Source organism: Dipodomys ordii, unplaced genomic scaffold (genome assembly GCF_000151885.1).
Source record: "Dipodomys ordii isolate 6190 unplaced genomic scaffold, Dord_2.0 Scaffold4, whole genome shotgun sequence".
NCBI classification, from domain to species: Eukaryota; Metazoa; Chordata; class Mammalia; order Rodentia; family Heteromyidae; genus Dipodomys; species Dipodomys ordii.
This window is the reverse complement of record NW_012267220.1, coordinates 32273171-32286940: the sequence shown is the minus strand read 5'-3', so window position 1 is coordinate 32286940 and position 13770 is coordinate 32273171. Positions and strand designations below refer to the sequence as shown.

The window sequence follows — 13770 nt, the reverse complement described above, 5'->3', positions numbered from 1 at the left end:
AGTTGTAAGGGTATAAATAACACTCTTTCTCTAAGAACCTTTTCCTAAGAAGTGTGTGGAGTCAGAGGGAAACAGGTGACCAGCGGAAGAGGAGTTGGGGGTGAAGTTCCACCTGTGCCCAGGGTCCATGGGAAGCCTGTGAGATTCTTAACCGTGTGCTCTGTGTTCTGGTATTGTAGCAAAGGGTCCTGCGAGGAGAGCCCAGGGTGGGTGGCTAAGGCCACGTATAGAGAACTGTTCCAGCCAGGCGATATAGCCTTTAGTACCAAGCCCCCATCTCCTGAAAGCTTCCTCCGCAGCACCTAGTTTATGCTATGTCCCCTGTGCTAAGCCTGCTGTCTTTCCTTTGGTGGTTCTGCCTCTGGTGGCCTTGAAAGTGGCTCCAGGTGTTTTTCTACTCTGCAAACTCATGCTAGCTAGTGGGAGTTCCAGGTGACCCCAGTACAGCTTTCATAGACCTACTTTGAGTCCTGTTCAGGTTGCTCCTGCTCTTTCTTTTCTCCTCTGAGGCTTGAATGAATGAATGAATGCTTTTCAGCTCCCAGGTTGCTCTGGGCACTTTGTATTTTGTGTGCCCCCAGTCACTGGTTAATGATGCTTACATTGTTAGGGTACATGTGTGCTGTTCTCCCCATGGGACTATAAGCAATCTTGAGCAAAGGGGTCATGTGGTAAGAGCCTTCTATCAACTTGGCACAGGTCTGCTATCCCACCTCGTCAGGAGGCTGAGATCTGAGGATGGCATTTTGAAGTCAGCCCAAGCAAGAAATTCCATGAGACTCTTATCTCCAATTTAGCTACCAAAAAAAAAAAAAGCCTAAGTAGAGCTGTTGCTCAAGTGGTAGAACCCTAGCTGTAGGCAAAAAAAAGCTCAGGGATAGCACCCATGCCCTGAGTTCAAGTCCCATGACTGGCACCAAAAAAAAAAAAAGAAAAGAAAAAGAAAGAAAAGAAAAGAAGAAAGAGGAGTTTCTGCCCTCCAGCAGTATTTGGCACCTACTGTAGGTTCTCTAGCATTTTGTTTTACTTGTTTTTTTTAGACAGTCTCAAAACCACAAATCTTATACCCTTACCTCCCCAGTTCCGGGGTGGGCCTCTACTAGAATTATATGTGTGTGTGTGTGTGTGTGTGTGTGTGTGTGTGTACTGGGGGGTTTGAACACAGGGCTTTTGCTTGCGAGGCTGGCGTGATACCACTGAGCCATACCACTAGCTGTGTTTTCTTACTGGTCATTTTCAAGATAGGGTCTTATTTCTGCTGGCATGTGCCTGAGCCCCTACCATTGCTGAGATCAAGTTGCATACCACTGCATCCAGCTTCTCTTTGTGGAGATGGGATCTCAAAGGTTTTTCTTTGGTGGTTTGGAACTACAATCTTCCTAATCTCAGTCTCCTACATAGCTATGGGGTGACAGGTGCTTGCCACTGCACCCAGCTACGGGTTGAAAAGGAGGGCTCACAGCCTCAATCCTCTTGATCTCAGGCTCTCCAGAAGCTAGGATTAGGGGTGTGAGCTGTCTGTACCCAGCTCAGAAATACTTCTTTTTTCGTTTATAAGTAACATTCCACAAGTCAATGCTCCCAGGAAGTCTCAGTTGTGACTAGCAGAAGAGATTCTGTAGAAATGGAGCCATGGCTCAAGTGGTAGAGCACCAGCCTTGACTAGAAAAAAGCCAAGCAAGAGTATGAGGCCCTGGGCAAACCCCAATCCTGGCAGAGAGAGGGGGAGGGAGAAAAAAGGAGGAACTAAGGGAGACAGACCGACTGACCGACTGACCGACAGACAGACCTGTGGTCAGGCACTAAAGGCTCCTTCTTGACCTTCTGTCTTTAGAGAAAAGGTCATAGCAAGGTTCCTCTGGCTATCCCACCCCTCACGGTGCCTTTGGGAGATTTAGAACAGCTAGACCTCATGGCTACCTGTGCAGCCACCTTGCTCTTTGGCAAATGTCTTTATTTGGACACCACCTGCATGGTGGCCTGCATGCTGTGTGGTGGGAACACAGGCTCTCTCATCAGATTAACTTGGTAGAGACCTTTACTACACGCTAGTTCTGCAAGCTTAGGCAAAATGTGCCCATGTCAGGGATTCAATGAAAGCTCATGTGCTGAGTGCCTAGTACAGTGCCTGCTGTATCACAAGCTGTATACGATATCAGAGAGGAAAAGGCTCTGGTCTGGTCCCTATGGCTCAGACTTCCATTTGAACTTGAAGCACATTCTGCTGATGGACCCTGTTTATCATAATCACCGTGTATCTGTTCTTATGCTACAGGTGTGCCATGTTTGTAGAGCCCTGTACGTCAAAGGTCCTAACCCTGTTGGGAAAGTTTGCCACTGTGGTGGTCCATGGCTCAGGAGCTCAGCTCAGTGAAGGATGCAGGTCATGAATGCCAATGTCAAGATCTCAAGTCCTTGCCATTGCTGGGGGTTTGGCCTTCATTTTACTACAGACTCAGTCCCCCCCCCCTCCGTAGACAATGAGCCTGGGGAGAGCAAGATGGAAGATAACAGACAACCCCTGTAAAGATGTATTTCTAGTCCTTCCCATTGCATCCCAGCATCTACCCTACCTCCCATCCTCTAGTTAGGAGGGGCCACAGAACCAATGCTGCTGACAGGGTTCTGAGGGGAAGTGATGAGTGTCAGTTTTGGCCTGAAACATGTAATTGCTCACGCAAGATCCTCTTCTGCCATCTCTATGTCAATTGGTGGGCCTGATTAACCAGGCAGCACTGGGATGCTTTCTGATATGGTAAGAATAAACCATAATCCATGGTTATTCAGTCAAACACTAATCTAGGTGCTTTATAGAAACAAAGCAGTTCTACAGATAGGACCAAAGTCCTTAAGCAGTTGATCAAAAAGGAGATGAAGCCAGGTGCCAGTGGCTCATGGCTGTAATCCTAGTTACTCAGGAGGTTGGGGTCTGAGGATTATGGTTTGAAGCCAGCCTGGGCAGAAAATTAACCAGCAAAAAACTGGAAGTAGAGGTGTGGCTCAAGTGGTACAGTGCCAGCTTTGAGCAAGAAAGTTTATAGACAGTGCCTAGGCCCTGAATTGAAGTCTCAGTACTGGCACAAGAAAAAAAAAAGACAAGACAAGACCAGGGGCTGGGAAGGTGGCTCAGTGGTAGAGTGCTTGTCTTGCATGCATGAGGCCCTGGGTTTGATTCCTCAGCATCACATAAGCAGAAAAGCAAGAAGTGGGTGCTATGGTAGAAAAGTTCCTGTGAGACTCTTATCTCCATTTAACCACCCAAAAACTGGAGATAAAATGTTTGTGATGGACAGGTCTTTTAATGTATCCCTAGCCTCCAGATTTATCTAAATACAAACTGTGAAGCCACTTTGCTAAGTGCAAAGTGTTTGTGTAGTACTGGGGATTGAACTCAAGCTCTTGTACATGCTAGGCAGATACTTTACTGCTAAGCCACATCTCCAGCCATATCTTGAAGTTAAAAGTACACTAAATTCCTGAATCCATAACCTTTCTTTTTTTAAAAATTCTTCTTAGGTAGAGCATTGCAGTGTTGCACAGACTGGTCTCAAATTCCTGCACAAGTGATCTTGCAGCTTCAGCCTCCTAAGTACCTGGGATTACAGGTACGTACCACTGTGACTGTCATCAAGTAGTTGTATGAAGAGGTTACAATTCTGAGTCAGATTATGACTACAATGTACTCCACAGCCTTTTAATTGTGTGATCTTGGACATGTACCTGACTTCTTCAGATTTTAGTTTCATTGTGAAAGGGAACTGGAAGTTTTCCACAAGAATTAATTGGCTAGGGCCGGATATGACTCAGTGGTATGATGCTTGCCTAGCATGTGGCAGTCCCTGGATTTGATCTCCAACACTTCAAATTGAAATGATGAAATTAGATGTCTAGTGAAGGGTATTCTATTTAAGTCACTGTGAAACACATGACAGTGTGAAAGGCACCCTGAAACTACTTGAGGTCCCACAGAGCAGGCCTGACCTGTACTTCTGTGTGCTTGGTATGGCCCATATTTGAACTTGTTAGAAGTCATAAGGAAGCTGGGTGCCTGTGGCTCTTGCCTGTAATCCTAGCTACTCAGGAGGCTGAAATTCAGGAATTTAGAGGATCATGGTTTAAAGCCAGCCCACGCAGGAAAGTCTGTGATACTCTTATCTCCAATTAATCACCAGGAAACTGAAAGTGGCGCTGTGGCTCAAGTGGTAGAGCATTTGCCTTGAGCTGAAGAGCTGAGGAACAGTGCCTAGGCCCAGAGTTCAAGCCCCATGACTGACCAAAAACCAAAAAAACTCACAAGGAAAAGCATAGCCTTACCATATCCTGTGTGGACCAAGCACAATCTATCTACAACTCACAACATGTACACATGCGCCCTCCTACATACACATAGCCAGGAGAGCACGCAGGTGGACATGCAATAGTGTTCTCCAGTGCCTGTTTCCATTCTGAAATCTGGCTCTCATTTAAATTCCAGAGGTTTATTTTGTGTTGCAAAGCAGAGATGCCCAGTGCCCAGCAGAGCAAAGTTCTCCTGTGTGGTTTGACATTTATCTGCCTTTCATGTCTTCTCCAGCCAGTTAAGTCTTCCCAAAGCAACTGACTGCAGACTGTAAGAAACCAGAATCTGTTTCGGTTTAATTTCACAGGGATCTCAAAAGTATTTAAAATAGCTGGGCACTGGTGGCCCATACCTGAAATCCTAGCTACTCAAGAGGCTGAGATCGGAGGATCGCGGTTTAAAGCTAGTATGGGCAGCATAGTCCAATGAAGCACCAAAAAAAGTGGAAAGTGGAGTTATGACTCAAGTGGTAGAATTCTAACACCCTAAGCCCCGAGTTTAAGCCCCAAGACCAGCACACAGAATTTTTTTTTTTTTTTTGGTCCAGTCGTGGGGTCTGAACTCTGGGCCTGGGCACTGTCCCTCAGCTCTTCAGCTCAAGGCTAGCACTCTACCACTTGAGCCACAGCGCCACTTCCGGCTTTTTATTTTTTGCTTATGTGGTGCTGAGGAATCAAACCCAGGGCCTCAGGCATGCAAGGCAAGCACTCTACCACTGAGCCACCTTCCCAGCCCAGAAAAATTTTTTAAATAATTTCTGTCCTGCTGAGGACTTCCATATAATCTCTAAAATTCCCGAGTCAGCCTAAACTTAGCATTTCCTCAAACTAAAAAATTATGAGAAGCTGGCACAGGTGGCTCATGCCTGTAATCCTAGCTACTCAGGAGGCTAAGATCTGAGGTTCGAGGTTCAAAGCCATCCGGGCAGGAAAGTCTGTGAGACTCTTATTTCCACCAAAAAGGTAGAAGTAAACGTTTTGCCCAAGGATTAGAGTGCTAGCCTTGCACACAAAAAAGCTAAGGAACAATACCCAAGCCCTGAATTCAAGTCCCAGTACAGGCACAAAATAAAAAACATGGGAAGAAGAAGAAACGAGGGAGGAGGAGGACAAGGAGGAAAATGAAGAGGAAGAGCAAGAAGCAGCAGAAGGAAGAGGTAGAAGGAGGAGGCAGAAGGAGAAAGAAGAGGAGGAGGAGGGGGAGGGGGAGGAGGAGGAAGAGGAGGAGAAGGAAGAAGTTATTACTGTTGTCTACCACCACTGTAGTCAATGGGTTTGGAGAGTGAACTTTCTGGGTAAAAAATTCTCCATTATGTGCTGGGTGCCAGTGGCTCACACTTGTAATCCTATCTACTCAGGAGGCTGAGGTCTGAGGATATGGTTCAAAGCCAGCCTGGGCAGAAAAGTCCGTGAGAACTCTCCAATAAACCACCAGAAAACCAGAATTCTGTGTTTCAAGTGGTAGAACGCTCCCCTTGAGCTGAAGAGCTTGTTTCCCCAAGCTCACAGACCCAGAGTTCAAGTCCCATGATGTACAAAAAATAAAATAAAATAAAAATCCCCATTACATTTTTCTTTCTGGGTACCTCAGGTATTGCTGGTACTTTATTATTTGAGCCATGTCTCCAGCCTTATCTTTTGCTAGTTAGTTGGAGATCAAGTCTCTTGGATCTTCTTCTTGAGCTGGCTTCAAATAAAGATTCCCTAGATTGCTATGATTACAGGTGTGAGCCTGTAATCACAGCAATGTTTTTCTTGCATACAATGTTTTTATTTCATGCCCTCTTTTTTCTCCTCAACAGTGAGGTGAGGTCATGGCCTTATATTACTGGATATCCCAAATTTGCTGTTCTAAAAGCAGATTTATTTATTCATTTGTTTGGTGCTGGGAATAGAACCCAGAGCCTTGTGCATATGACATTAATGCTTTACTGCTGAGATCTCCCCTTTCTCATCTGACAGGAAATTCAGAACTGATTGTTGTTGTTGTTGTTATTGTTGGTTGTGGGGCCTGAACTCTGGGCCTGGGTGCTGTCCCTCAGCTCTTCAGTTCGAGGCTAGTACTCTACCACTTGAGCCACAGTGCCACTTCCAGCCTTTTCTGCTTATGTGGTGCTGAGGAATTGAACCCAAGGCCTCATGTGTGCAAGGTAAACACTCTACCACTGAGCCACCTTCCCAGCCCCAGAACTGAATTTTTTGAGGGCCAGTGACAAACTCCAATTACCTTGGTGTTTTATTCTTTAAATATTTCAAAATTCATAGAAACTGGGCAAGGGAGTGTATGCCTCCAGTCCAGCTACTCTGGGACTCTACTCTTCCAGCTAGGGCAGGAAGATCACTTGAACTCAGAAGTTATAGGCTAGCCTGGGTAATATATATACACTATATGCAAATATAATAAAAATATATAAATAGTATTCTAGTTAGAAAGGACCAAATGATTATGAGGCCCGAAAATCATTTCAGAAACAGGTAAAAAGGACTCAAAGACAAAATGAATTAAATTTTAGAATCAAAGAACAAGTCTAGTTTCTGCGATTCCCATTTCAATATTCTTTCTATTATCTGTGTCCTGACTAGATACTCCAAACCACCCAGAGTAGTCCTAAATTTTACCAAATTACATAATTTGGTAGATGTATCTGCCTGTACCCTAGGAAAACTTGGGAAGATACTTCATTGAGGAAGGAGTGTCGTCTCTGAAATACCTAGATATGCTTTCTATGTCCGAGCTGGTGTGTGGAAGAAGAGAGATCCAGGGTGATCTCTTCTAGAAATGGAAACGGTTGGCTCAGAGGCTCAAGCCCAGCTCTTTTCCACCACAGCGTGAAGGTCCCATCTATCTTCCAGCCTTCAAAAGAGGCTGGGCCTCACAGGAGCCCCAAGCCCCCTCTGACAGCCTCCCAGCACTCCTTCCTTGGGCTCCTGCCCACACAGCACCCTATTTTAAGCCCTCCCAGCTTCTCTACTGTCTGTACAGTTTGAGGCTCTGCAGACGTGCAGTAGTGTGCCATGCTATGTTGCTCTCTCCTAAGGCCCGGCTTCTCTCCTGCAAAGATGCTGCTCAGGAAGTTGGCTGGGTGTCCTTCCGTATCTTATGGCAGCCTGGGCGTGGAACATTCTTTCTGTAAACTTTTTTTTTTTTTTTTTACTTTGATGCTGGACCACCTGGAAATCTAATCCCCCAAAGCATGAAACTCTTTCAAGCTGTCATTTCTGTTTTGCTGGTCAGATACTTCCTGTATGCAAACATATAATGGTCAAGTGGGAAGAGGCACACATCACTTTTAAAAGTTGAAAGTAATTGTAGGTACGGATCAATATACTGTACCCTGCCCCCTGCTTGCCAGACCATACAGGGTTTCTGATCTTTTCCCTTCCAGGACTCATCAGTTCCCCTTCCTTTGCTGAGGGCCTTTTCTGTGCTTTTACCTTCGGGTTAACAGCTGGTTTGGTGGAGTAGAGGACTAGAGAGAAATGGGGACATGTTGAAGGTTACAATGGGGTGAGCTAGTTGGTCTCTACTGACCTTGGAAGTGAGTGAGTTGAAGGCAGTTTCCTTCCCTCTCTGGGTTGCTGGTTTTAATGTCTCCTTTGTTGGTCTGGGCCCCTGGAGAGGAGACTTGAGGTTGCTCCCTCCCTCCCTCCGTCCTCCTGGACAAAATGGTACATGCTTTTCCTGTTTAAACAGGGCGCAGTTGTGAAGTGCCCTGACTTCGCACACAGCAAGGCCCGGCAACGGCTGCAATAAATCAATAGGAAAATAGAAGCTGCCAGTTAGACTAAACAAGTGCATTTGCAAAGACGGCTAGCCCTCATTAATCACTCTGACAGTCCTAAAAACACATTTCCCCTTTAATGACTGTATTTGGATAATCAGTGCTTTTTCCTCCTCAGTCAGACTTTGAGTAACAGACAGCTGGTGTTATTATAGCCATTGGGGAGGGAATGCTGGGATTAGGGTCGACCAAGAGCCATCCACTGGAGGTCTCCACAAACGCAAGTGGGCTTGGCTACAAAGCTGTTGTTAGGCAATAATGAGGGGGAGCTTTGTACTGCTATTGATGGCTCCCCGGCAGCCATGTGCAAGTCCCCCACAAACCTGCATTATGTGAACACACACACACACACACACACACACACACACACACACACACACACACTCTCCTTGGGTTTTATGAGCATTGGGAGATTTAGCCAGGGTTTGGAGAAGGCAAGAGTTTCTCTGGTAGAGAGGTAAGAAGATGGGTAGATATGATTTGGCTTTGTTTCTTTTAGGTGACTTTAGCTTTCAGAAGAAAGTTTGAAACCTAGCACATTCCTCTTTATAAATGATGTAACACATTAATGCACAGCACATTATGAAAATGGTAATTCAAACCCATAGTGCTCCAAATTAAACCATACATTATCGGATGCACTCAACCATCTATTTTGCAAAAAGACAGGATGACTGAAATGAAATCAAACAGAAAAGTAGAGTGCAGCTTCCCCAGTGGAATGGATAATAAAGTGCAGGATTATTGGAAGAAAAATCTCACTGTAACCCAGACATGCATTGAGAGGGGGCTGTAAGAACAGTGTGTACCAGAGAGGAGGCCATTGTGGCTACACAAGATGGTGATGAGCTTGCCCCACACTTCCCTTGGGGGATTGAAGATTTCTTAGGATACAGGCTTATGGGTGGATGGTTGGGTAAGTTAAAAACACCACCCAATTCTGTGAGTTTTTCCTTTCTTCTCTTTTGCTCTCCATGATGCCCAAAAAGGCCACAAAAATAACAGTAAGATGTGTGAAAACAAGACCAAGAGCCAGGAAGGTCCAATGCCTTAAATTCCAGCTTGGTGTTATCTATCCCGGAGTCTTGGGAACACAGGCTCCATTTCTGGGCCTGGGAGAGGAGGATTTAAGAGGAGGGAGGAGTGCGGCAGAGAGAAAAAGGCAGAGAAATAGAAGGTAGAGGTGATTCTCAAAACAAAGAGTTGCTAGATGGACTAATTATGTAAATAAGCAGTTGTTGGGGAAAGTACCTTCCCTATTAAAATGAGAACTTTGGTTAAAGGGAATTAAGCTATTGAAAGTAACAAACTCCCCACCAACTGAGTAAAACAGCCACTCTCCCCAGGAATGAGTGGGGAGAGCTGTTGTTTTGGATAAGAACAAAGGGCACCCCAGATTCATCACCTGCCCTTGATGTCATCCTGAAGGCTAGGGGCAGCTTAGTTCAAGTGGGCCCAGCACAACTTTCCCAGTTCCCAAGGATTGTTGAAACATTTTAAGGGGAAACTCCATAGTCTAAGGATTTGTTTTCTTTCTTTTTTGGGGGGGGGGGGGTCCGGTCGTGGGGCCTGAACTCTGGGCCTAGGTGCTGTCAGCTCAAGGCAAGCGCTCTACCACTGAGCCACCTTCCGAGCCCAGTCTAAGGCTTTCTAATCTGTATTCTCACCCCTAAGGTGTAAGCCAAACAGCTCCTGAAAGGCTTCTCCTGGTGTATGGAGAATTAGTTGCTTGTGGGACCTACTCTCCTCCTCCCGCTACTGTCTTTCCAGAGGGCTGAAGACCAGGAAGTGGAAAACAGGGAAAGTTAAAGTCTCCCTGCAGAGGGAGCAATTTCTACCCGTTTTAATGCCTGGAAAAAGAAACAACAACAAAAAAAAGGTCTGCAGAAAAGAGGAGGAACTTGAGTAGAAGGGATAGACTGAAAAGGAGGAACAAACAGCAACCAAAATAGGGGCAAAGATTAAAAAAACGAAGAAGGGTATCTACATGTTCAGATCTTTAAACGAGTCGGGCTCACTTGGATCCCAATAAATGAGCCCGTGCCGATTCCCCCGCGGGGCCAGCGGTCCGCGCAACCTCCCCACCCCGACACTGCAGAATCACCCCGACTTTCTCCGGAGCCGCGGAGGAGGTGTGCCCTGCTGGGAAGATTCGGGCTGGCGTGTTCGGTGGCCTTCCAGTGGCGCCCCGAGGCGGACGTCCGCGCGGCCGCAGCCGGGAGCCGCCCTGCGGTTCTGCCGTCGAGTTGGCGAGCGCGCGAAAGCCAGCCAGGCAGAGGAAGCATCCCCACGTGTCCTCGGCTACACCCGTGTCAGAGGCACGCGGTCTGCGGAGCTCAGCCACGCACAGCACTCGGGGCGCGCCCTCGCGGGACCAGGAGGAGACGCAGGGCGGGGGCGCCGCATCCATCAGGTGGCGGCGCGCGCGCACTCGCGCGCGGGACGTCGGGGTCCCGGCCCACAGGAGGCGGCGGGCAGCGGGCCCCAGGTGGGGGTGGAGGGCAGCGCGTGGGTGCCAGGCTTTGCGCGCGTCTCCGCGCAGTATCAAGCACCCGTAGCGACATAACCTCCCGACAAATGGTGCCCCGACCCGCCACTGCCGGAGTGCGGAAGCCGGGATCCACCGTCCCGCTCAGGAAGGAACAGCCAGGTGAAGAAAGGCGCTAAGACCAGGCCTGGTTTCCAGCGCTGGCCGAGGAGTGCTCCCGAACCTCGCTCGACAGACAGCCTTCTGCTCATTAGGTGCATTTACCGTGAGGTCGGAAGAGAGCGCAAGCGCCCCGCGAGCGCAGCAAATCCTCCACGTTCTGGGGACCCCAAGCGCCGATCACGTCACTGGGGCCGGAGCCCGTCGCGGCTTCTCTCCGCCGGTCGCTCGTCTTCCTGACACCAGGTGGCGCCAGAGGCACGTCGTCTCGGCCCGCCCTCCCTCCGGGCTCCGGACCCTGCTGGGGCGAGTCTTTCGGCTTGAGCTCCGGGTCCTGATTCCCTTCTCAGCCCCGTGCATCTCGATTTTGGGCCCAGAGGAAGATCCACTTTCACACACGCTCTCCACCCGGGCCCCAGGAAATGCCAAGGTCATTGACGTGCGGCTGAGAGCTAAACCACCAAGTTGGGGAGAGGAAATAAAGTTGCTTTTTATGTCATTTGCAATGGCTTGGCAGGAGTTTTCCTCCTTTTCTTGAGGAAAGGCATTAAACTGTCCTGGAACAGCACTCTCAGAAGGAAGCCCTAGGGCATTTTAAACAAAAGTGAAAGCAGACGGTCATTAGGTGTCTGGAAGCGGGACGGAGACTGAGGCACGAGAGAAACACCACGGTGTGAATATAGCCAAGTATTCCATTTATTAACAAAATAAGTCTTACCAAGGGAGAGCTCTATCCACCCCAAACAGGCCCGCAGCCCAGCGCTGCGGCAGGAGACCGGGAGGGAGGGAAGAGGTGGGGGAGACCCCAGCCACCGCGGGAGCCCACCGAAACCACAGCCACCTTTGGGCACTGCTGGGTCAGGCCTGGGGAGAGGGGCGGGGGGGGGGGAGACTGCTGCGACCCGATTGCTCCCGGAGTCCCCACCTGTCCCCAGGGGAGCTAACAAGGTCATGCAGTCAAGCTGTCTGCGACGCAGGTCGGCTTTGGCGGGATCCAGCAAGGATCAGCAGCCCCGCCCCTGCCGCCAGGGGAGGGGCCACAGCCCCAATTAGAGAGAGGGAAAAAAAACACGACTAGAAAGTACTTCGCAAATATAAAGAGTAAAGTTTCGCGCCAGCGGGGCCTTCTGGGACGTTTAAACTGAGTACGAGTAGCCCCACAGGCCCCCAGCAGCGCGCAGCCACTGCAGGCTGTGAATCAGAGAGGGGCCTCGAAGGTAGAGGGACGCCTGGCTCGGTCCAAGGCCCTGGGCTACTCCAGGGGGAAGCCTGCCGGTGAGGTGAGGCTCTCCCAGCTCGGAGCAAGGCTGGGGAGCAAGGCTGTAATTTGGGGGGCAGGGCCGAGATCAAGGAGGGGAAGATCACAGAGCAGAATTCCCCTGATAAAGCTCAAAACTTCCACCAAAGTCGTTGTTTGTCCCCCCCTCCCCATGGTTATAAAAAATCAGTTACTTGTACAAAAGAAAAAAAAACCCAAACAAACCAACAACCAGAACCTCACATGAAAGGAAAGCAGGGGATGGAGGGAAGGAAAAAGGAAGGGGATCAGAGAAGGGGGAAGATGTAGTTTTAACAGTTAAGACTCATGCAGGAAACTCCCCAGGATAAGAAAACTAAACATATAGAACTTCAAAACCCCAACTTTCCCTCCTCTTCCGAAAACTAAACCAACCAAAAAAACCCCCCAACAAATCAAAATAACAACAAAACCCCCAACAACCAAACACAAACAGCAATAACAACAACAAAAAAAAAACCCCAAAGGAACAAAAATTTAAAACTGATACCTAAGAAAAATAAAAGGAAGGGTGGGAGAGGGCGGTCAGGTAGTCATCGGTGTGGTTAATATTATTCGGGAGGAACGTGGACCTTTTTTTGCATACCATTGACTCGTGTGGGCTGTTAATACACATAGCCATCCCCAGCTTGTAAGCTAACATTATAGTAAATAAATACAGTTCGGTGGGGAGGGCCTGGGCGGGATCCTGGCAGGGACTAGCAGAGGTTGCAGCGGCCACGGCAGTGGGGACAGGGCCGGGGAGAGGAGGGCTGGGTGGGGGCAGAGCTGTGGTTACTGGTATCCGAGCGCCGAGGCTGACGCGAGTCTCTGTCCGTACAGCGCGTACGGTGAGTAGTAGGGTCCGGCTGCGGGGAGGGACGGCACAGCCAGGCCCCCGGCTGTGGAGAGGTGGCTCTTGCCATAAGGGTGGTACCGGCTTAGCCCCAAAGTATGTGGACTCCGCAATGACAGTGACCCCGGGCTGCCGGGGGCGGCGGGCGGGGGGAGGTGCAGGTGGCAGGAGGCGGCGGCGGCGGCCGCGGCGGCGGCGCTGCCCAGGCTGGAGGCCCCGGGGTAGGCGGCCAGAAGTTTCTCCGCGCCCGGCAGGGCCGTGTGAGTCCGTAGATGGCTGAGCAGCTCCTCCGAGGTGGCGAAGCGCTTGTCGCACGGCCCGCTGGCCGCCACCCAGTTGCAGCTGTGCGGCAGCGGTTCGTTCTGCAGCATGAAGCCGTAGGTGTAGAGCGGGTGGCCCGGGAGCGCGGCCTGGGCGGCGCTGGACGAGAGCGCGGCGGGCTGCAGCGGGTGCCCGGGGTACACCAGCGGGTAGCCCCCGGCCTTCAGGCTGGGCCCGGCCGGGTCGTGCGCGCTGCAGGTGGAGCAGCTGGAGCCGCCCAGGTGCGAGGCGCTGTGGTAGCCTCCCAGGCAGTAGGGGTCGCGGCATAATCCCTGCAGGAAGGAGGGCGGCGAGGCCCCGGTGAGCGGGCTGGAGCTGGGGGGCTTGCCGGGAGGCAGCCCTAGACCCCCCGACAGCTGGCCTCCCACGAGCCCAGACTTGCTAGGATCCAGGCCAGGCACGAACTGAGACGGGTAGCCTGCGTAGGCGCCGACGATGGAGCCGTGGTAACCGATGCTGGAGGGTGGCAGAGGGAACACCGAGTGACCGGGCTTGTAGGGCGACACTGGGGCCACGTGGCCGGCCCCCACCAGGGCCGAGGGCGGCTCCG

At 50.0% G+C, this 13770-nt stretch overlaps 1 protein-coding gene across 1 annotated transcript in view; it reads right to left on the bottom strand.

Moving 5' to 3' along the window:
* Positions 1–12510: 12510 nt before the first annotated feature.
* Positions 12511–13770, bottom strand: part of Znf703 (zinc finger protein 703) — a 3242-nt gene continuing 1982 nt past the window's right edge. Inside the window, exon 2 of the mRNA XM_013024221.1 lies at positions 12511–13765. Coding sequence (XP_012879675.1) covers positions 12839–13765 — 927 coding nt within the window. The 3' untranslated portion in view covers positions 12511–12838. The remainder of the gene's footprint in view (positions 13766–13770) is intronic.